Genomic DNA, 24,339 nt, shown 5'->3' on the forward strand with positions numbered 1-24,339 from the left:
AACCAGAAACTCTTTGAGTACTCAGATTCTAGGCTTAAAGGGAAAGACAGAGATCTAAAAGAGCTTTAATAATTTTATCTGGAATGCCTGAAGCTTTCTCTTGATGTTCTCTGCCTTCTGGGTCTATGTTTATCTTATTACGAAAGTACAATATCTGATGACAGTGTTGTAATATAAAAAGAAAAGGAGGGTAAGCTAGAGTAAATCCTTTTTGATGTAATAACCTTGTAACCCTGAAAATCTTTGATGAATCTTTCTAATTATGGGCATTTCATGGGTTCAGGTAAAAGTTGAGAACAAAATAAGTCATTGGTAATCAAATTTTGTATAGTTTGTCTTTTTTGTTATTGCTGTAACAGCCTAATCCTTTTTTTTTTTTTTTAAGGATTTTATTTATTTATTTGGCAGACAGAAATCACAAGTAGGCAGAGAGGCAGGCAGAGAGAGAGAGGGGGAAACAGGCTCCCTGCTGAGCAGAGATCCCAGGACCCCGAGACCATGACCTGAGCTGAAGGCAGAGGCTTTAACCCACTGAGCCACCTAGGTGCCCCCAGCCTTATCCTTTTAATTATACTGTACTTCAGAACACCTTGAAGTTCAGTCCTTAGTGCATTTAGTTCTGCGTTTATAAAGGAAGAGTTCGTAAAGTGAGAATGACCTGAAATCCCTGCCAGATTGAGAAAGCATTGTTGTCTCTATAAACAAAATGATCAGTAATCATTCATCATTAATAATGCATTACTCTTTATTAAAACACACACACGTCAGTATGTCAAATTATTGAGAGACTGATTCAGATACCCTTGTTTTATTTAAGATTTATTTGAGGGTTCAGGGGCAGAGTCAGATGCTTAATGACAGAGCCATCCAGGCGGTTCAATTACTCTTGTTTTAAACTAGAATCTTAAATTCTCAGCTGATACTTTCTTAGTGAGCAAATGCACATATATACTTAATTGCTAAAAATTTTGCTAAGATGTTATGAATCTGAGGTTCAGTATCTCTATGTTGGCTGTATATCAGTCTTTACACTCATCAGTCATAAGCATTCAAATATAAACACTTACACATAGTGGCTCATATAGTGCCTGAGACAACAGAAATTTAATAAATCAGTTGTATTTGAATTGTTACATTTTATAAATGTGCTGTTTAGTAAAACAAAAAACTTGCACTTTAAAACACATTTAGGGGTGCCTGGGTGGCTCAGTCATTTAAGTGCCTGACTCTTGATTTCAGCTCAGGTCATCATCTCAGGGTCCTGGGATAGAGCCCCAAGCCCCGTGTCATGCTGTGCTCTCAGCAGGGAATCTGATTGAGATTCTCTCCCTCTCTCTCTCTACACCCACCCCCCTCAGCACTCACACATACACTCTCTTTCTCTCAAATAAATAAATAAATCTTAAAAAAAATTAAGCACATTTAAATAGTTCTTAGAAAATGTCATTTTATTTTCTCGTTAAATTATCTGATCTATGTAATAAAGTCTAACAGCATAATTGTGAATATGCTCTCACAGACTTACATGTAGAAGTCAATAAACAGACCCTTGCCACTTGTGTGAAGTGGCTATTTAATCATGAAATAAACTATTTTTATTGCGATTGCTTGTGGCTATGTTCTTTCTGGCAGTGCTGTCCATATTTGGTGGCTCTGCATGGAGAGCCAGGTGGTGCTGAAAAGCATCGCACAGTGAAGCGTGGATATATCTAGGTTCGACATTTGTCATCCCTTACTGCTGAAGGGAAGGGTAAAATCTGTTTTTCCATATGTTTATGCTTTTTTTTTTTTGCCCGCAGTTTTGTCCAGATGGTCTTATGAACATTGTTTACTTTAGGATGCTATCCCAGATGTTTTGAAAACTGATGGGTAAATGTGGTACGCAGATACATAATCATTTGCATGTTACAGTTTTTAAAAATGCTATTTGTTCTTGTAAGAATAAAATATAATTTATTTCTGGAAGTATTTTTCAAGTGAACGATTAATGTATTAAAATACAAAAATATGAAAAATATTACTTATATATGATTAGCATATATAGTATATATATATGATACATATATAGACATATATACTACATATATACATTAGTATCATCTGCAGTTTATTTTCCCCAACATTTTTTTCATGTTAATAAGCAAAAAAAAAAAAAAAAAAAATTCTGGCAGTGTTAACTGAAGGAAGTACTTTTGAGGCGTGTTTTGTTCAGGGTTGTATATACCTTGATATGTAAGACGCTCCTTCCTATCTTATTATAATTCTTCTCATTATACATAAATCAGAAGAAATTAGGTGGTAAAATGGCAATAGATTTATAATCAAAAGATTATCATATGACTTTGGGCAAATCAGTTAACCTGTTGGAGACTGAGTTTTTTAAATGTAAAATCAGAGTAACAACCTTGCCTAAAAAGATTTAATTACTCTATCTGAAATCTCTTCAAAGTCACTATGAAGCCATCTAGTGGCAGCAGCAAGAACGAGAGCCGAGACCAGCTGACTCTAGGCTCTACTTGGAATCTCAGATGTAATGAAGAGGTGGACGTCTCCCATGTGCACACCCAGCCAGAGGCCATACGGGTCCTCCTCTTGTTTGTGCAGTGTTTCTTAACCACTGACTGGCTTTTTTCATTTTTCATTTTACATCCAGTTGCAGGTTAGAATACTGTCTTGGCTTTTTCCTGCTTTTCCTTCTCTGTGTGCCTGGTTTCTGCCCTTGAGTAACCTTTCCATTGATTTTTACCAGCCTTTGCCCCCAAGTTCTAGTATGGGGTTTAATTATTACTTGTTTTAAAATATGAAAGAAAGGAGAAGAGATCTATCTTGCTAGTTCTTTTTTGTGTTAATTCAGAACTCTAGGGTTCCGAGTCAAAAACAACTCTTCAGTATCTGGACAGCAGCCATCCTGTAACAACCAGTCATGTTTAAAGAATAAGCCAACAGGAGAACTCGTGTGGCTCAGTCAGTTAAGCAATCTGACTCTTGATTTCAGCTTAGGTCATGATCTCAGGGTCTTGGGATCGAGCCCCATGTAGGCTCTGTGCTCAGCAGGGAGTTTGCTTAAGATTCTCTCTTTATCTGCCCCTATTGCCTGCTTGTGTGTGTGCGCACTCTCTCAAATCTTAAAAAAAGAAAAAAAGAATAAGCCAACAGGAACAAAGGGAAAAAATGGGCAATAGGGTTTATGGGAAAATATTATATCATGGATAAAAGTTGCTAAGACATGAAAGAAAAATATTTTCCGGGGTTCCTGGGTGGCTCAGTGGGTTAAAGCCTCTGCCTTCGGCTCAGGTCATGATCCCAGGCTCCTGGGATGGAGCCTGCTTCCTCCTCTCTCTCTCTTCCTACTTGTGATCTCTATCTGTCAAATAAATAAATGAAATCTTTAAAAAAAGAAAAAAGAAAAATATTTTCCATGCAATAGATTTACTTAATGAAAAAAACCCTTAGAAACCACTGTTCATTTTTCTCAATGAGGTATGAAAGCCAAACAGTCAATATAAAAGGCAAAACTCATATTAGCAATTCCAAAAATCGATTAGAAATAAAAGCTAAGCTTGAGGACAAAAACCCAGGAAGTTACAGGAAATGATTAAAGAGAAGAAAAAAGTGAGGGCAGATAAACGATGGACGTGAACGATCGCTTATGAAGGTATGGATTTTGGCACAAGAAACAATTTTGGGGAGACTCTCCAGGCTGTTTTCACCTACTTACATAATGCTTACCTTGCCATGTGCTTTGCAGATAGTCGTTCTGCATTTAATCCTTATGAAAAGCTTATTAGAAAGCTTATTATCCCCCCTTAATTGATGGCTTTTCTTTGGCAAAAGTCACAAGTGCTGAGTCAAGCTTTATTTGAACCAATAGGATGTGTATGACATCAGTCTGTCCTACCTTAGATTACACTTTCTTTTTATGGTGTTTGCTTTCTGCTTCTGTCCCTGAAAAGAGGGCGACTTCCAGCCCCATTCCTCTCCCTCAATGCTATTGTGTAGAAGGGCAGGTTGGGAGGGGTGTCTTAACTTATTTACTCTTAAGAACACATCAGAAACATGGAGGGCTAAGGTGCTACTGAACCTGTTTAATCCGGTATGTTTTCATTTATATTGAATTTTTATTATATATGTTCTCCCCAACATTACACCCCTATGGCAGAAAGAGCAGTGAGACATTTTCTGATCTCCATCAGTCTGACTGGGGAGACAGTCAAATATTTAAAAATTAATTAGCAGTGCAAGGCAGTATGTCACATTAGATGAATAAAACACATAGTTGCAAAGAACTACAAAATCTGAAGGATGAAAGGAATTTAAAAATGATATTTCGGTTAGGGGCCCCTGGCTGGTCAGTTGGTTAAGCGTCTGCCTTTGGCTCAGGTCATGGTCCCAGGGTCCTGGGAGCCTGCTTCTCTCTCTCTCTCTCTCTCTCTCTCTCTCTGCCCGCCCCTCTGCCTACTTGTGATTTCTCTCTCTCTCTGTCAAATAAAATCTTTAAAAAAAAGAAAAAGAATATTTAGGTTAAAACCAAAAGATTTGAGAACTTGGAAATTTCCTGTCAAACTCCAAATTATATATATATAATAGATTTAATAGATTTTACTTGAGAGAGGGAGAAAACAGAAGTCGGGGGAGGGGCAGAGGGAGAGGCAGAGAATCTCCAGCAGACTCACACTGAGCATGGACCCCATCATGGGGCTCCATCTCATGATCCTGACATCAAGACCTGAGCTGAAATCAGGAGTTGGCAGCTTAACTGACCTGAGCCACCCAGGTGCCCCTCAAATTATATTTTAATTCAGAAAGTAATTTGCTGTTCAATAGATGTGATCATGTCAGTTTGTAAAAGTTAGAAATTGTTCTTTTTTGAATTGTTTTGAAACATGATGAATTGATATAATTTTCATATCTTCATTAACTATATAAACCAGTGAACCCCAAACATGTACTTATATACCATACATATAGGCATTTTACTTTTTATATTATAATATAGTTCTAATTTTTTAAGCTTTTTATTTTGTTGTTTCAAACTTATAGAAAAGTTGCAAGAACAATACAAAAATTGCTATTATATGGTGATTTTACAATTCCAGTATTTCTTCTGTGTATTAGTTGGCATTTTCTTGTATGGGAGAGTTTTTCCCTTTTCCTCCAATTTGAAAAACCTGTTATTGATCTGACCCATTCTCATTTTGTTCAGTGAATAGTAAACTACTACAACCCTTCTTTATTTTAATATTCAGGTTGTCCCAGAGTGGACCAGTGGAAACGTGTTCAGAATGGTGCATGTGTATTTTTGACCTACTCATTACTTTTTTTGAGCACTTCCTTATTTTCTGGCACAATAAAAATGTTATAGGCTTACTTTGTTTCTTTGCTGTCCTAGGTTTAGAATCAGCCTTTTCTTCAAGGAGTCTTCATTTCTTTTAGTGAGGAATGGTATTTAGGAACAGAAATCTGGATGTTTTCTTCTTGTTTTTTTACTTTATTCTTTTATACCTAACTATGTAATTCATCTGGAATATATCTCTCAATGTCGTGTGGGGTATAAATATATAGCAGTAAGATACACACAGGAGATATTTATTTGTGTTTGTATTCTTGCCCTTCAGGGACACCAGTTCAGGGGAAAATCTTAATTAATGTATTCAAATTATTTTAAATTATATATTATATATTATTACATATAATATTATTATTATGTATATATTTGATTTTATGTCTTATGTCAGTTATGTTTTCTCTAACTTAGGTGCATTTTCTAGAATCCTAAAACTTTGTGAGGAAAAATGTGAAACAGGTGAAAAAAAGAAGGGAAGAAAAGGCAGCAGTGTACCGTCTGTGAAAGGAATTTCAAATTTAGGAAATACTTGCTTTTTTAATGCAGTCATGCAGGTAAGAGCCATCAGGAATCTTTGTAAAATGTAAAAGATAACTTTAATTAATTTATATTTACTGACACACCTGTAAACTAGCAATTGACTGCTGAAGGTTCGCCTAGAAATTTCCGTTTTCTTTTTGTTTTAGGCTGTCTGTAGCCATTGCTGCTTACATACATATGCTGCATTTTTGCACAGTGCTTCCGGAAGTCCTTTTCTGTTTTACTGTGGTTCTGTCCATAATATGGACATCTATTGAATGTGAAATGTGCTCAGTCAGGTTTTTTAAAACTTAAAATTATTTTTTGCTCTGCTAGATGACATTGAGAGTTGAAGAGACCATTTATTCCATAGAATCAGAGGCATATGACAGCCGAATCAGAAGACTTTTTACTTTTGCTTTCTTTTAGAACTTGGCACAATCTTACATTCTTATGGAACTGATGAATGAGAACAAAGAAAATGGGACAAAACTCAAGATTTTTCCTTCTCCAGACTCTCAACTGGTAAGAAGAATGACTACTGGGATAATTGCTCTTTTTAGATGAGCCACTGATGGTACCAAAATTGATCTTTTGTATTTCTCAGCACTGTTAACTGAGATGGTGTTTTGAAAAAGTATTTTGAAAAAAATAATTCAAAAGCATTTTGTGAAAATAATCTGATTTTAAAATTCTAAAGTAAGACCTCCAAACATACGTGGTTCAAACATATGTGGTTCAAACATATCATGGGTCAAATGATACAAAAATATTACGGCAACTTTCAAACAAAAGGGGTTTGGACTTTATTGAGCAAAATGTCTAGGACTCCTATTTTGGAGCATTTGCTTAAATATGACATTTTAGTTCTTTAAAACTAGATTTTATTTTAATAGTGAGCATCTAAAGGTTTTTTGGAGCCTAGTCTGAAAATAGGTTTTTAAGCTAATGAGAAAAGAAAAAAAAAAAAAAAGAAAAAAAAGCAGCCCTTAATATTCAGAAGCTGGTCTGGCACCCACAATTAGGCCATATTTTTCAATCTCACAAAATACCAACCTCAGGTCAGGTTACTCAGAGACTGATAAAATAAGACAAAGTAAAGCCACTTGATAATTTTTTCTAAACTCAGACAAAAGCAAGGTTAGTCTACCGCTTAGAAAAATCCCAAGCACCCTCTCTTGACCAAAGTGAGAGACTGTGACTTCTTTGCTAGTTACAGATTTAGCCTCATTCTTGTCTCCCAAAGAGACTAGAATTTTGGTTACCCTAACTCAAAGATAAAATGTATCGAGACACCCAGTCTAAGAATTGTCTCCACTTTCTGACAGCAGTCCATTAAGAGCAAACTTTTGCTTCCTTAGACTCACCCCCAGATTATTCAACCAAAGACCATATCCTATATCAGTTCTTTCCAACACTGTCTTATTGAGACACCGCGTGGTTTCCCATGGTGTGTGTTCTTCCTAAATGCAACAAGTAATAAACCCCTCTTGTTCAATTACTAGTGTGTTCCTGGTAGTCTTTGCCTAGAGGGCCCTGAGACCAGTAATAACTTTTCAGTTAGAAATTGGTGTGTGTGTGTGTGTGTGTGTGTGTGTGTGTGTGTGTTGGAGGAAGAGAATGTATGTATAGCTCATGCCTTTTGAAAACACTTCAGAAAGGGGAGTTCTAAAAATTCTTAGCCCAATGTAGTAATCTTATATTTTTCTTCCAAGGAGGCAGTTTTGAAAGACAGTATTGTATTTCTTTGTTGAAGGCAGCCTGTAAACTTACTGCCTGTTCAGCCCCTTAAATTTTTTATGGCAGATCCCAGTGCCCTCTGCTAAAATGTAGTGAGGAAGTGAAAACTACTCACTGGGAGTTAGTGCATAGTCATTTGAAAAGATTTCCTATTAAATGTGATTAAATGTTAGGTACTTTGCATGTGGAACTGTGTCTTGAGATGACTATGGCAATTAGATATTATAGCTGATCACTTTCGCTTGTGTTCTTCTAAGAGGAGAGATTCAAGCTTAGGTCTTTGGTCTTTGGACATAGAGTTGACCTGAGCTGGAGAACTACCAGTGTAGATCACTGCTCTTTGAATCAACAGTTTTACTTTGTCCTTGGTAATCTATATGCCTTTTGTTTATTTTCCTTACCTTATTGTACTGGCTCTAACCTCTAGTAACATATTGAATAGAAATGGTGAGAGCAGACATCCTTGCCTCAAATCCCCAGAGTAGGGGAAAAATATTCAGTCCCTTTCATTACCATCAGGAATGAAGTTAACTGTAGGATTTTCATAGGTGTTTTTTTCATTTCATTTCATTTACCCATTTACCCATCCCCTGTTCTCTATGAGCTGGTTTTTGGGGGTTTTGTTTTGTTTTAAATTCCACGTGTAAAATCATGTGATATTTGTCTTTCTCTGTCTGATTTATTTCACTTATAATAATGCCCACAGGGTCCATCCATGTTGTTGCAAATGGTGAGATTTCATTCTTTTTTTATGGCCGAATAATATTCCATTATATGTGTATACCGCCACATCTTTTTTATCTGTTCATCAACTGATGGGCCTTTGGGCTGATTCTGTAATTTGGCTATTGTAAATAATGTTGCAGTAAATGTAGGGGTGCATGTATCCCTTTGAATTAGTGTTTTTGTATTCTTTAGGTAAATACCCAGTAGAGTGATTACTGGATCATATTGTAGTTCTATTTTTAATTTTTTGAACCTCCATACTGTCTTCCACAATGGCTGCACCAGTTTGCATTTCCACTAACAGTGCACAGAGTTCCTTTTATTCCACATCCTCACCAACGCTTGTTTCTTACGTTTTTGATTTTAGCTATTCTGACAGACATGAAGTATACCTCATTGTAGTTTTGATTTGCGTTTCCCTGATGATGAGTGATGTTGAGCATCTTTTCATGTGTCTTTCGGCCATCCGGATGTCTTCTTTGGAGAAATGTCTGTTCATGTCTTCAACACGCTAGAGAGCACTTTTGATATTCAGAAGCTATGAAGAATTATAGCCTGTCCTTTCTGTGGTTTTAGTCAGATGATAGATTTTTAAGGATAGTGGGTATGAAATATATATATGTATGTATGTAATTTATATGAAATATACATGTATTTTATGAATACATGAGTGAGATAATGTATTTGATATTGTCTTAAAAAATAATGTTCTGTAACATCCTAAGATTATACTTGGGGTCTGTTTTTTTATTATAAGGAGAGGGGGTTACCAAAAATTCTAGAATAAAGTGGGTTTCTTCTTCACACAATTCTAGCTGCTTTTGTTAAGCTTTATGACTCTCCCTGGTAAAGAGGGAGAGTGGTGTACCAATTTTGTGACATAATTTCCCATTCCTTATTTTATTAGTGAACTATTTGGGGAAAAGAAGGGTATGGAGTTTTGCTAACAAATGTAATTTGTGATCATATGTAAAGTACACATATCAAGTAGATCAGTCATTTTGCTTTTAGGGGAACACTTTTTTTAAGACTTTATTTTTTTAAGTAATCTCTACACCCAACGTGGGTTTCAAACTCACAGCCCTGAGATGGAATTGCGTGCTCTCCTGACTAAGCCAGCCAGGCGCGTCTAGGAGAGAGCACATTAAGGGACAGTAATGAGCAACTAAATATTGGTGATTTTACTTTTAAGCTAATAGTTTTATTAAATAAGGGGCAGAGGATATGAGAATACCTGTGTTTTTGAAGGTAAGGCTTTTAATTCCAATTTCCATTTTTAATATTCATTTTATATATGTAGGAATGAATTTTCTTAATACACTTAAGGCAACTTCGTTCATTTAAACAAAATGTAACTCCTAGATTTTTAATAATATTTAATTTTAAAATTGCATATTTCTGACATAGAGTTGATCATGTTTTTAAAGGACCCATTAATAGTGGAACTTTCAAGCCCTGGACCATTGACCTCAGCCTTGTTGGTGTTTCTTCACAGCATGAAGGAGACTGAAAAAGGACCACTTTCTCCTAAAGTTCTTTTTAATCAGCTTTGTCAGAAGTGGGTGCACCTAAGTTCTTGATATAAATAATAATGAGTTGTAAAATTCTAATGTATCAGTGTGTTGTGAAATTCTAACATATCACTTAGTATGAGTAGTTTTCACTCTTACTCTAACATCGCTATTATTGTTTAGATTCTCAAGAGAAAGGACTAATATTTATTTACTTGCAGTTCTGTGCTTTATGTAAATTACATCTCATAGCACTCTGAATAAGTGCTTGTTTATCCCCATTTTATAAATAAAGAAACTTAGACTCACAGAAGTTGAGCAGCTTACCTAGTTTTTTTTTTTTTTTTTTTAAAGATTTTATTTATTTATTTGACAGGCAGAGATCACAAGTAGGCAGAGAGGCAGGCAGAGAGAGAGAGGAGGAAGCAGGCTCCCCTCTGAGCAGAGAGCCCGATGTGGGGCTCAATCCCAGGACCCTGAGATCATGACCTGAGCTGAAGGCAGAGGCTTTAACCCACTGAGCCACCCAGGCACCCCAGCTTACCTAGTTTTACAGTGGCAAAGCCACGATTCAAATAGATGTCTGTCTTGATTCAGAAGCCCATGATGTAATAACAAAAAGTAAGAAAATTACAGAATTATAAAACCTGAAAGGTGCTGTAATAGGCCATCTCAATCTGGTTTTCTTATATTTACTTTTATTTTATTATTATTTTTTTACATACACTGTACCCCCTGATGTGGGGCTCAAACTCATGACCCCAAGATAAAGAGTCGTATGCTCTGCCAACTGACCCAGCCAGGTGCCTTCTTTGTTTTTATTTATTTATTTTTTAAAAGATTTTATTTATTTATTTGACAGAGATCACAAGTAGGCAGAGAGAGAGGGAGAGGAGGAAGCAGGCTCCCTGCCGAGCAAAGAGCCCGATGCGGGACTTGGTCCCAGGACTCTGGGATCAAGACCTGAGCCGAAGGCAGAGGCTTAACCCACTGAGCCACCCAGGTGCCCCCTTCTTTAGTTTTAAAGACGAGCTTCGAGGAAAATAAAATTTAAGTGAATTTCTCAAGATAGCACTGTATGTTCAAAACCAAAGTCCTTGTGTGCCAGAAATAAATACATACCATAAAGGACCTGACTTAACTTTAGTTCTTTCATATATTCTTTCATCTAAAGAATTTGAGAGCTCATTTGTGTCAGGTGTTTACTAGAATCTAAGGGTACAATGTGTAATATATTAAAAATAGATACTGTCATGGAGCTCATGAGCTAGTCTTATCTCCAGGCTTTAAAATTGCATTTTAATTTAAGCTAGTTATTTGTGCATAGTATTATATTGTATTTTATCTCCTAGAACTTACCAATGTTAATTCTTTTTAAAAAATTCTAATTGTGGGGGCGCTTGGGTGGCTCAGTGGGTTAAGCCTCTGCCTTCGGCTCACGTCATGGTCTCAGGGTCCTGGGATCGAGCCCCACATCGGGCTTTCTGCTCAGCAGGGAGCCTGCTTCCCTTCCTCTCTCTCTCTGCCAGCCTCTTTGCCTACTTGTGATCTCTCTCTGTCAAATAAATAAATAAAATCTTTAAAAAAAAATTCTAATTGTGGAAAGGACACTTAGCATGAGCTCTGCCTTCTTAAAAATGTTTAAGTGTACATTGTTGACATAGGTACAATGCTAAATAGCAGATCTCTAGAGCTTGTTGGTCTTGCCTGAGTGAAACCTTATGTCCATTGATTATGTCTATATATTCATTTCCTCTTCACTCCAGCCCCTGCTGGACACCATTGTCCTCTCTTTGATTCAATGACTTTGCCTATTTTAGATTGCTTATATAAATGGAATCACGCTATTTGTCTTTCTGTGACTGGCTTATTTCACGTAGCAAAATGTGCCATGGTATTTTGAATATAGTACAAAATATAGAGGGTTTATTATGTGTTTCATTTGGTTGGCAAATGCTGTTTTTTTCAAAGCCCAAAGAACAACAAAAAAAAAATCCTGGAAAAGTCTCAGAGACTTTGGTGCCTCACAGAGTTAAAAAGTTTTTAGGATTCTTTGTGCTTTCGAAATTTGTTTTTGGCTCTGCCAAAAATAACTGTTTTATATCTTTTTGTTGTTGTTGTTTTTAAGATTTAATTTATTTATTTGGCAGACAGAGAGGCAGGCAGAGAGAGAGAGGGGGAAGCAGACTCCCTGCTCAGCAGGGGCCTGATCCCAGGACCCTGAGATCATGATCTGAGCCAAAGGCAGAGCCTTTAACCCACTGAGCCACCCAGGCACCCCCTTTTTTTGTTGGTTTTATGAAGACTGACAAATTTTAAAAAAGAAGATAATAGGTGCTCATGATAAAAATTTAGAGTACTATTTGTACTCTGATCAAAAATCAAAAGCGATAGCGAAATAAGTCAATCAGAGAAAGACAACTATCATATGATCTCCCTGATATGAGGAAGTGGAGATGCAATGTGGGGGGGTTGGGGGGTAGGAAAAGAAAAAATGAAAGAAGATGGGATTGGGAGGGAGACAAACCATAAAAGAACTAAATCTAAAAAAACAGACTGAGGGTTGCTGGGGGGAGGGGGGACAGGAGAGGGTGGTGGGGATATGGACATTGGGGAGGGTATGTGCTATGATGAGTGCTGTGAAATGTGTAAACTTGGCGATTCACAGACCTGTACCCCTGGGGATAAAAATGCGTTATATGTTTAATTAAAAAATAAATTAAAATCAAAAGCGATTTGTGCAGGCACAGACATATATACAAATTGTTTGCAACTTGCTTGTTTTGCTTAATATCTTTATTTTTTTTTAAAGATTTTATTTATTTATTTGACAGGCAGAGATCACAAGTAGGCAGAGAGGCAGGCAGGGTGTGGGGGTGGGGAGCAGGCTCTCTGCTGAGCAGAGAGCCTGATGCAGGGCTCAATCCCAGGACCCTGGGAGGCTTAACCCACTGAGCCACCCAGGTGCCTCTGCTTAATATCTTTTTTACATTTTTCCATATTACATGTGGAAATGACATATTTGATTTAATGTGTGTGTGTATTGCCTTGTGAAAATACATCTGTAGGATGAATAGAATTACTGGATCAAAGCAAATTGCATTTGCTTTACTATGTTTATGTTAAAAAGAAATATATATTAAGAAAAGTAATTTTTTAAAAAATCTGGTGAAGATTTAAGCCATATACCTTGTGTCTGTTTTTGGACTCTGTTCCACTGATCTGAATGTCCACCCTTACCCCAGTTCTGCACTGTCTCATTACTGTAGCCTCATAGTAAGTCTTAGAATTGGATAGTGTGAGTGCTCAAACTTTCCTCTCCTTTCCCCCTTTTTTTTTTTTTTAACTACTCCAGGTCCTTTCCTTTTTTATGTGAATTTTAGAATCAGTTTGTTCATTGGGATTGCATTTGGAGATCAATTTGGAGAGGACATCTTAACAATGTTGAGTCTTCCAATGATGCTTATGAAATATCTTTTCAGTTATTTAGGTATTTGATTTTCCTCATCAACTTTGTGGTTTTTCAGCTTACAAACCCTGCACTATCTTGTTATATTTACTTAAGTATGTAATATTTTTTTATTTTTTTATTTTTTTATTTTTTATTTTTTTTAAAGATTTTATTTATTTATTTGACAGAGAGAGATCACAAGTAGGCAGAGAGGCAGGCAGAGAGAGAGGAAGGGAAGCAGGCTTCCTGCTGAGCGGCGAGCCCGATGCGGGACTCGATCCCAGGACTCTGGGATCATGACCTGAGCCGAAGGCAGCGGCTTAACCCACTGAGCCACCCAGGTGCCCCGTATGTAATATTTTTAAATACTATTTATTATAAATTGGTACTTTAGAAAAATTTCAACATCCATTTGTACATTCCTAATATACAGAAATGTACTTGAGTTCTGTATATTGATCTTGTTTTGCGTATTGATCTCGTTTTGTTCCCTTGCTCAGTTCACTTACTGGCTGTGGTAGTTTTATGTAGAAGATCTTCAGGATTTCTCATTTTGAATAGGTGACTCTCTTCATATGTTTGTTGATTTTTCTCTTTTTCTCTTTAAATTTTGTATTGGTAGCTCAGATAGGCTCCATTAAAGCTTCTATATGTCATCACAGAATTCTTTACCCCAGTCCTAGGTAGAAGAAGAAAGAAAAAAATCTAAGTTTAGCAAATTTTCTTGAGTGGTTTAGAAAGCGGTACTGCTTTGTGCACAGTTGAGATGGAGCTATAGGCAGAGACGTGGTAGAGAATGTTCCTCCTCTGTTCACGAGCAATTTCCATCCTGTGCATCTGCTTCCAAAGCCAGAGACTGGTCGTCCTACCTGCCACCTGGCTGATGAGGATCTCTGAAGGATTCCCTGGTTTCCCCTTGCAGCCTTCTTCCATTCCACAGACCTTCCTTAATCCCTACAGTACAAATGTCATGTTATGCAATTTCAGCCTTATATGGATTCCAGGCATGGAAGCCCAAATGGGGTTAGGATTTGTGTCCCTCTTGGTTTCTGTCCTCAACTCTGATCTAGAAGATGAACAATATCTACCACATGCAGAAAGGGAAGCCTACAAGGGGAGTAAATCAAAGTCTCAACATCTTGCTGCTTTTGCTACTTCTTAACAAGAGTGAGTAACTGGAATTATGGCTCCTGTTAGAGGCTAGATTCACTACTATTTCAGATAGCTTTTTAGTACCAGGGACTCACGGTAGTGCATTACTGGCGTGAATGTTTATTATGAGATGAGGAATAATGCTTAAAGTATGGGACTTAAGAACCAAAAGATCTGGATTTAGGTCAGTGGCACTTAGCTTGTTCTTCAGTTTTCTCAAATGTAAAACAATTCATATTAACTATGAATTTCTTAACAGCACTGCTGTGCATGTCAAATGAGATATGTTACACATATCCTAATGAGACCATTGTAAACTCGTACTACCACAACATATTCTTACTCTTTTATATTATTTAGACAGAATTCTTTCTTCATCTTCAAGCACTATCTAAATTTAGTACTTATTTTTATTTAAGGCAAAATGCTTATTTTGGTACTGGAGTTTATTGCAGAAAATACTACTTTTTAAGGTTACTGAAATCACCTAAATATTTGCTCTCTTGAAGTCTCCATGAACAGCACCTGATCCTTTGATTAATATAAGGAAATCTAATTGGTCAAATCCTTAAAATAAATAAATTCGTAGAGATACCAGATTGTAGTTCTTTATTTTAATATAATTAACCTCTTGTTTTTCTTTTGGTTATTCAGGGTGGGAAGATAATAGATCACAGTGGCTTGGGTTTGAATACTTTTTGTTTGCTTGTTTGCTGTGTGACCTTGCAAATTCTGTAAATAATCCCTCTAAACCCTCTTATATAAGCCGGAGAAAATAGTGCATTCTGAACTTGTTTGAGGATTTGATGACTTGTCAGATGTAAAGCTTCACATATGTACTGTGCATGCATGTAGTAGTTGCTTGATAAATGGTAGCCATATTATTCTCTGTGTACTTAAGATCTCATCCTAATTGAAACAGTGACCATATCTGGTCTTTTTACTTAGTAGAAAAAGGACTACATTGAATCTTTGACTAGATGCTATTTAAAAATGATTTTAGATGATAGTAATATATTGTTGATGAAATGATCTTTTTTTCTTTCCTGTTTTGTTTTTAAATCACAGGGCCCCTCGATTTAAAAGTTTCCAGCAACAGGACAGTCAGGAGCTTCTGCATTATCTGCTGGATGCAGTGAGGACAGAAGAAACAAAGGTCAGGTTTTGTTAAGTTTATCACATATACTCTTTAAGAAGAGGGTACAAAACTGAAGGAATTAGTTTTTACCATCATTTTAATGTAGGCTAAGAAGTAATTTGATTTTTCTTTCTATTTATTCCTTTATATATTTTTTTGCCTCTTCTAAGAGAATGTTTTCTCTTACCCTTTTGCAGCCCTATTATCCTTTATTAGTTAATACCATTTGACTATAAATAAAAATATCAATTCAAGCTGGCTTAAAGAAAAGAGAATCTAAGACTCTAGGGACAGGAAGGTTCTCAGGAATCCAGAGAATATTCTCCTAACTTCCCTGGGTTCTCTGGCTCTGTAGATTCTCTTTCTTCCTCTCCCCTCAGACGGAGCTGTCGCTGTGCTGCTCTCTCTGAACGCTAAATCTGCATATTGTGCAGATGTTGCATTTCCACATGTATTAAAACAAAACTGGCTGCTTATGAAGCCCCAATTCTGAATTCCCAAGTGAGAAACTTTGTTACCCCGCGTTGGATTAGGATCCACTCAGGGATCAGTCGCTTGTAACAAGGGAAGGAGGATCCCAGCCTACTGGATCAGGGAATGTTTCTGAGAAAAGAAGGAATGGCTCATGGCCTGGATAGATTTCCCCAGTGTTCCTTGTAATCCTGTCCCTTAATCAATTGGGTCATAGTTGACTTTAATATTAAATGAGTGATATTCATCATTTTTTGGTAGAGTCCTGCAAAAGGCATGCAATTTTTCAGAGAAAATGCAAGATATCAAAGATGTCAAGTACATAGTACATATCCTCCTTATTTTCCCTTTTTCACTCAGAGCGGACATTAATAATCCTTCATAACAGTTCTGCTGAGTCTGGATTTAACCTCAGAATCATTCTCAACCGAACACTGCAGACAGGCCCTGTCAATCATAATTGTCTTAAAAGGTCAAATCCCATTTTCCATTCAAGATAAATATACTTCTTAATCTATATTAACATGTGGTAAAGCAACCATTTAAAAATGAAGTACTCATATGCTTGTGGTAGCCTTTACCATGTTACTAGGTAAGGTGGACCTTTCTCTCTCTCTTTTTTTTTTAAATCCCACCTTCAATGGTAATACTGCAGTATTCTAGCTTCCAGTGAAGAGAGAGTTAGGGTTCTGATATTTTCTTATAAATTATCTTGAAGAATGAGTTAATCATTCTCTCCTGCTACCAAACAATGTTTATTACAATCCTGTTCTTAATTGTCTATTGACTTTCATATTAAATTAGTTGAATTCAACTTTTGAAGGTGTCACTCTCTTTTTAAGTTTTACATATACATTTTATATATATATATAATATATATTTTAAGTTTTTATATTAATTCCAGTTAGTTAACATAGTGTTATATTAGTTTCAAGTATACAATATAGTGAGTCAGCACTTCCATACATCACCTGGTGCTCATCACAGGTGCACTCCTTTATCCCCATCACCTATTTCACCCATCCCCCTGCCACCTCCCTTCTGGTAACCATCAGTTTGGTTCTCTAGAGTTAAGAGTCTGCTTCCTGGTTTGTCTCTCTCTATCTCTCCCTCTCTGTCTCCCCTCCCCCTCCCCCTGGCCCTTTACTCATTCATTTTGTTTCTTAAATTCACATATAAGTAAAATCATATGATATATGTCTTTCTCCGACTCTTATTTCTCTTGGCATTATACTCTCTAGTTCCATCTATGTTATTGCAAATGTCAAGATTTCATTCTTTTTTATGGCTGAATAATATTCTACTGCATGTATAGACACAGATACATATATTACATCTTCTTTATCTATTCATCAGTCAGTGGACTCTTGGGCTGCTTCTATAATTGGACTATTGCAAATGATGCTATAGTAAACATTGGGGTGCATGCATCCCTTTGAATTAGTGTTTTTATATTCTTTGGGTAAATACCCATTAGTGCCATTGCTTTATCACAGGGTAGTTCTATTTTTAACTTTTTGAAGAACCTTCAACTATTTTCCACAATGGCCGCACCAGTGCGCATTTCCAACGGTGCGGGGGGGCGGGGGAGGGGGGCGTGGTTCCTTTTTTTTCTACATCCTCACCAACAGCTGATGTTTCTTGTGTTTTTTATTTTCGTCATTCTGAGAGGTGTGAGGTGATCTTCTTGTAGTTTTGATTTGCATTTTTCTGGTGATGAGTGATCATGAGCATCTTTTCATGTGTCTATTGGCAATGTGTGTGTCTTCTTTGGAGAAGTGTCTCTTCATGTCTCCTGCCCATTTGGTAATTGGATTACTTGTTTTTTAGGTGTTGAGTTGTATCAGTTCTTTATGTATTTTGGATACTACCCCTTTATTGGATTTGTCATTTGCAAATATCTTCTGTTTCTTGCCTTTTAGTTTTATGGATTGTTTCCTTTGCTGTGAAAGAGGTTTTCTATTTTGATGTAGTCCCCCAATAGTTTATGTTTGCTTTTGTTTCTCCTACCTCAGGAGACATACTTAGAAAGAAGTTGCTACAGCCGGTGTCGAAGTTGTTACCATCTGTATTCTCTTCTAGGATTTTTATGGTTTCAGGTTTTACATTTAGGTCTTGAATCCATTTTGAGTTTACTTTTGTGTCTGGTCCAGTTTCATTCTTTTGCAGGTAGCTGTCCAGTTTTCCCACCAGCATTTGTGGAAGAGAGTCTTTTTCCGATTGGATATTCTTTCCTGTTTTGTCAAAGTTTAATTGACCATATAATTGTGGGTTTATTTCTGGGTTTTCTAATCTGTTCCACTGATTCATATGTCTGTTTTTGTGCCAGTACCATACTGTTTTGACTCCTACAGCTTTGTAATATAACTTGAAGTCTGGAATTGTGATGCCTCCAGCTTTGCTTTTCTTTCTTAAGATTGCTCTATTTGGGGTCTTTTGTGATTCCATACAGATTTTAGGATTTTTTTGTTGTTTGGTACAATTTACATGTGAAGCCATCTGGTCCTGGACTTTTGTTCGTTGGGAGTTTGATTACTGATTCAATTTCTTTGCTGGTTATCTGTTCAAATTTTCTATTTCTTTCTTTTTCACTTTTGGTAGTTTATATGTTTCTAGAATTTATCCATTTTTCTAGGTTGCCCAATTTGTTGACGTATGGTTTTACATACTACTCTTATATAATTGTTTGTATTTTTGTGGTGTTGGTTATTTCTTCTCTCTCATTTGTAATTTTGTCTGAGTCCCTTCTCTTTTTTTCTTGTGAAGTCTGGCTAGAGGTTTATCAGTTTTTATTGATATATGTTTTATTTTTTTATTTTTTCAGAGAACCAGCTTCTGGTTTCACTGAGCTGGGTTTTGTTTTTGTTTTTTAGTTTTTGTATCATTTATATCTGCTCTGATCTTTATTATTTCGCTGGTTTTAGGTTTTATTTATTGTTCTTTTTTCTAGCTCCTTTAGTTGTAAGGTTAAGTTGTTTATTTGAGACTTTTTTGGCATCTTGAGGTAAGCATGTATTGCTATAAACTTCCCTCTTAGAACTGCTTTTGCTGTATCTCAAAAGTTTTGGGTTGTGGTGATTTTATTTTTATGTGTTTCTATGTATTTTTAAAATTTCTTCTTTTATTTACTGGTTGGCCCATTCATTGTTCAGTAGCATGTTATCTGACCTCCATGTATTTGTGGTCTTAATAGATTTTTCTTGTGGTTAATTTCTAGTTTCATAGTGTTGTGGTCAGAAAAGATGCATGGTATGACTTTGATTTTGAGTTTGTTACTACTTGTTTTGTGGCCTAATATATGATCTGTTCTGGAGAATGTTCCACGTGCACCTGAAAAGAATGTGTATGCTGCTGATTTAGGATGGAATGTTCTGCATATATCTGTTAAGGCCATCTGGTCCAGTGTGTCACCCAAAGCCATTGTTTCCTTGTTGAATTTTTTGTTGAATCTGTCCATTTACATAAGTGGGGGTGTTAAAGTCCCCTACCCTTATTGTGTTATTATTGATTAGTTCCTTTATGTTTGTTATGAATTTTTATGTATGTGGTTGCATAAATATTTACAACTGTCATATCTTCTTGTTGGATAGTCCCCTTTATGATTATATAGTGTTCTTTTTTGTTTCTCATTCTAGACTCTGTTTTATTTTTATTATTATTATTTTTTTTAAGATTTTATTTATTTATTTATTTGACAGGCATCGATCACAAGTAGGCAGAGATGCAGAGGGGGAAGCAGGCTCCCTGCTGAGCAGAGAGCCCCATGTGGGTCTTGATCTCAGGACCCTGAGATCATGACCTGAGTCAAAGGCAGAGGCTTAACCCACTGAGCCACCCAGGCACCCCTAGACTCTGTTTTAAAGTCTGTTTTGTCCAATATAAGTATTGCTGCCCTGGCTTTCTTTTGACATCCATTTTTGTGATAAGTGTTTCTCCATTCCTCACCTTCAATCTGCAGCTGACTTTAGATCTGAAGTGAGTCTCTTATAGATAGCATATGGATGGGTCTTTTTTTTAAAATCCATTCTATCACCCTATATCTTTTGATTGAAGTAATTAGTCTATTTACATTCAAAGTAATTATTTATATTGCCATTATATTACTTCTTCTATAGTTGTTTCTGAAGATTTTCTGTGATCCTTTCTTGTCTTTCTCTTTTTCGTTGTTTGCTGGGGTTTTTTAGTGATCTGTTTCTCTAGTGACATATTTAGTGATATAATTTATTTCTCCTTATTCTTGGCATATTTTTAGTGGTTCTTGATTTGTGGTTACCATTAGGTTTGTATATAACATCTTCTACATGTAGCAGCTTATGTGAAGCTGGTGGTCATTTAAGTTGAGCCCATTCATTACTCTTCTCTTTCCTACATTTTAGGTATATGATAATATACTTTATATCCTTTTATTTTGTGAGCTCCTTGACTGATTTTTTTTTTTTTTTTTTTTTTTTTTTTACAGAAATACTCATTTTTACTGCTGTTGTGTTTCCTACCTTCATATTGTTGCTTTTGGGCTCTCCTTTGTTGAATAAGTTTTCTGTGCTTAACTTTAAATGGACAATTTCTGTGGAGAATTTGAATTGGAAAAAACCAGTTTTTTTCTTTAAAGGATTTTATTTATTTATTTGACAGACAGAGATCACAAGTAGGCAGAGAGGCAGGCAGAGAGAAAGGAAGGGAAGCAGGCTCTCTTCTGGGCAGAGAGCCTGACGTGGGGCTCGATCCCAGGACCATGACCCAAGCTGCAGAGGGTTTAACAGACTGAGCCACCCAGGTGCCCCAAAAAACCAGTTTCTTAAATAAGTTATACTATCTAGTTTCTTGGGGATTTTCAGTTATTTTGAATATGTCATAATTTGAAAGAACTGATAAATTGATAAGATAATACTACATCATGTTTTACCTATAATTTATTTTAAAAAATCAATTAAGGGATTTATAGGTAAGTTTTGAGGACATTAGCACAATCCTCCTGAGCAAATATTTGATCATATTTTCTTTGATTTAGAAATTGATTTAGAAATTTAGGATGGGAGATTCAAACTTAAGTCTTTTTTTTTTTTTTTTAAGATTTTATTTATTTATTTGACAGAGAGAGATCACAAGTAGGCAGAGAGAGAGGGAAGCAGGCTCCCTGCCGAGCAGAGAGCCCAATGCGGGGCTTGATCCCAGGACCCCGAGACCGTGACCTGAGCTGAAGGCAGAGGCTTAACCCACTGAGCCACGCAGGTGCCCCCAAACTTAGGTCTTTCTGACTACCAGATGAATGGTACTTTTTAATTCTATACAGTACTGCTTATTAAAGTTTAGTTTTAATGCTTGATCATCAATGACCAACATAAAAAAATTTTAAGCTTGCTATTTAAGTTAACCATTTAACCATGTGGTGCATAAACAATGATACCTTGGAACATGGAAAAAATAAAATAAAATTTTAAAAAGTTAACCATAATTATTTCACTATTTGATATAGTATTAAATCTGATTCAGTAACTTTGGCATATTGATATTCTTGTTGAGGGAGTCAGTACAATGCAACAAGGCGGGGGAGAAATACAGAGACTTGTATCTTTTTTTTTTTTTTTTTTAAGATTTTGTTTATTTATTTATTTGACAGACAGAGATCACAAGTAAGCAGAGAGGCAGGCAGAGAGAGAGGAGGAAGCAGGCTCCCTGCTGAGCAGAGAGCCCGATGCGGGTCTAGATCCGAGGACCCTGAGATCATGACCTGAGCCGAAGGCAGAGGCTTTAACCCACTGAGCCACCTAGGCGCCCCAGAGACTTGTATCTTAAATGATAAATGCATATTGATGCTTCTGAGCCTACAGACAATATAGGAGTTTAAGATTAATTCAGACTATCAATTTCTAGATGATTGTTTTTCTGGTATGATTTGTAAGAATATGTTTACTACATGGTCCTGTATCATTGTAAATGGAATTAAAAATTACCTCTACATTGTTTTTCTTTGTCAGTATTAAAATAAAACTATAAAATCTATCCCTATCATTTTCCCCTATCTTACTTCTGTTACTTGATGGCATTCTTTGTCACAATTAAATTGAATTGAATTAATTAAATTATTTGTTTTGTGCATTAGGATTCACAATATCTTAAAAACTCAGGCAGTACAGTGGGAAACCTGGCTTTTTGTAAGCTCTCATTCCTTTGTTTGAGGGTTTAGATGGTGTGGCAAAATTAAAATGTCAGATCTGTGGATTTATTCACTCTTGTAAGCAAGGACAGGCATGCGGTCAGTTACAGTGAGTCCCCGAGCAGGAGCTGCATTGTTTGGCCTGGGAACACCACAGCTGGCAGTCGTGCCGTTGCTGTAGTTTGTCACTGCCGTGTGTGTTTTGATTGAAGAAAGGCTCCAGCGTGATGTCTGCCACCAGAGTCTTGTAGTAATGATGAACAACTACTGACCTTTCGTAATGTTTCATTAAAGTTTTTTCCTTATGGCTGTAAAGTTGTGAACAAAACCACACTCCTGCCAGTAGAGTGCTAAAGGGAGCATTTGTGCAAAAATTGTAAATTTCTCATGGACAAAGTAAAATCAAATTTACTATAAGAAATTCTTTTACAGGCAGCCTTTTCAACTTACAAGGTATGTGCTTCTTCACTGTCTTGCTTTTAATTTGAGCTATCACCAAATTGGTGATACTACATTTTTATTTCCAAAGATCTATCACTGATACATTATTGGTTAGGATTATTGTCAAGGCAGACTGTTTCACTTAACTTTTCAGCCATGAGTGTTATGCATTCTTATTGAAAGAAGTTTATGGTGGAGATTTAAAATAGTTGAACCTTGACCCTGCTAATTGATTAATGTGCTGCAGTTGTTAGCAGCTCCCTGGCCAAAGTCTGTCTCTCGCGCTCGCTCGCTCTCTCTCTCTCTCTCTCTCTCTCTCTCTCCCCCCCCCCCCCCTTTTTTTTTTTAACTTAAATGGTTCAAAGCATGACTCTCAACAATAAGAGGCTGTAGCTGGACCTAAATTCATTTATTCTATTCAACTTGATGAATTACCTATTAATTAACTCCTTTAACAGTTTAGAGAATATAAATCTGTGGCTAAGATACAATAAAAAAGCAAATGTCTAATAGTTTAGAAGTTAATAATTTAAACAACTCCATTGTTTTTATTTTTAAGAGTTTGACATTATAGCTTACATTTCAGAAAATGTCAAAGACTCCTTAAATCATATTGAAAGTCACTTTTGAATAGGTAAAATATTCAAATTATAAAATATATTTATAGACTTATAACTCAGTTTAGAGTTCTTTATCTTTGCTAGCTGGAGAGGCTTTTTACAGTGATACTAAGTATTTACAGGTGAATATGGCATTTACTGGAATCTTTAAGTCCATTTTCCTGCATGCAATTCATTCTAATTTGTTTATTTTGATTCAGTAAATAATGTTTTGAAGGTGTAAAAGTCAACTTTAGCTCAGTATCTGAATTACATCAATTTTCAAATTTATTGCATCTGAATTGGAGATTATTTCAATGTTTAATGGCTTTGGGGACATATTTTATAATTTTGATTTTCTTCACATATATTTCAAGATAGTATGACATGGCACGGATCACTGTTTACTTTTGTACCCTACTTTGTATATATTTATGTTTTTGAATCTTGAATCAACTTTCAAAATATACTTGAAGAGAATAGTCAGCAGTTCTAGGAAATATAATGTGCTGATTGTAGGCCAGTTAATAAATGAAACTCAGTTTCACAATTATTGGGGGAAGGTATTAAAAACTTACCATGAAATCTATCCTACGTACAGAAGAATGTGTGTGTGTGTATATATATGTATACATATATATACACATATATATTTACACAGTTTAAAACATAAGGAAAAGTCGTTTTCCACTAGAAACCCTCCTCACCATCACACCCAAAGTTTAAAAAAATAGAATGTTTTTAGTGCCATAGAAGCCACCTGTTCTTTCTTTTCAAACATGTCTTCTTCATCAGAGGAGATGATTTTTTTTTTAAGAGTTTATTTATTTATTTGACAGACGGAGCTCACAAGTAGGCAGAGAGGCAGGCAGAGAGAAAGGAGGAAGCAGGCTCCCTGTGAGCAGAGAGCCAGACGTGGGGCTCGATCCCAGGACCCTGAGATCATAACCCAAGCCGAAGGCAGAGACTTAACCCACTGAGCCACCCATGTGCCCTGATTTTTTTTTTTTTTTTTTACTTTTACAGTAATCATTTCATTTTCTTATAGTTTTGAGAGCGACCTGTGTATGCTTAAGCTGTAGATTGTTTAGTT

The 24,339-nt window shown here is 36.1% G+C and overlaps 1 protein-coding gene across 4 annotated transcripts in view; it reads left to right on the forward strand.

Moving 5' to 3' along the window:
* The window catches only part of LOC111158301 (ubiquitin specific peptidase 45), a 67,268-nt gene that overhangs the window by 19,257 nt on the left and 23,672 nt on the right, over positions 1-24,339 (forward strand). For all 4 annotated transcript variants that reach the window (XM_022520248.1, XM_022520250.1, XM_022520249.1 and 1 more), the window contains exons 5-8: positions 5,756-5,898; positions 6,293-6,388; positions 9,757-9,887; positions 15,512-15,599. In XM_022520248.1, the coding sequence (XP_022375956.1) occupies positions 5,756-5,898; positions 6,293-6,388; positions 9,757-9,887; positions 15,512-15,599 (458 nt within the window). The remainder of the gene's footprint in view (positions 1-5,755; positions 5,899-6,292; positions 6,389-9,756; positions 9,888-15,511; positions 15,600-24,339) is intronic.

Source organism: Enhydra lutris, unplaced genomic scaffold (genome assembly GCF_002288905.1).
Source record: "Enhydra lutris kenyoni isolate GAN:26980312 unplaced genomic scaffold, ASM228890v2 scaffoldscaffold58, whole genome shotgun sequence".
NCBI lineage: Eukaryota > Metazoa > Chordata > Mammalia > Carnivora > Mustelidae > Enhydra > Enhydra lutris.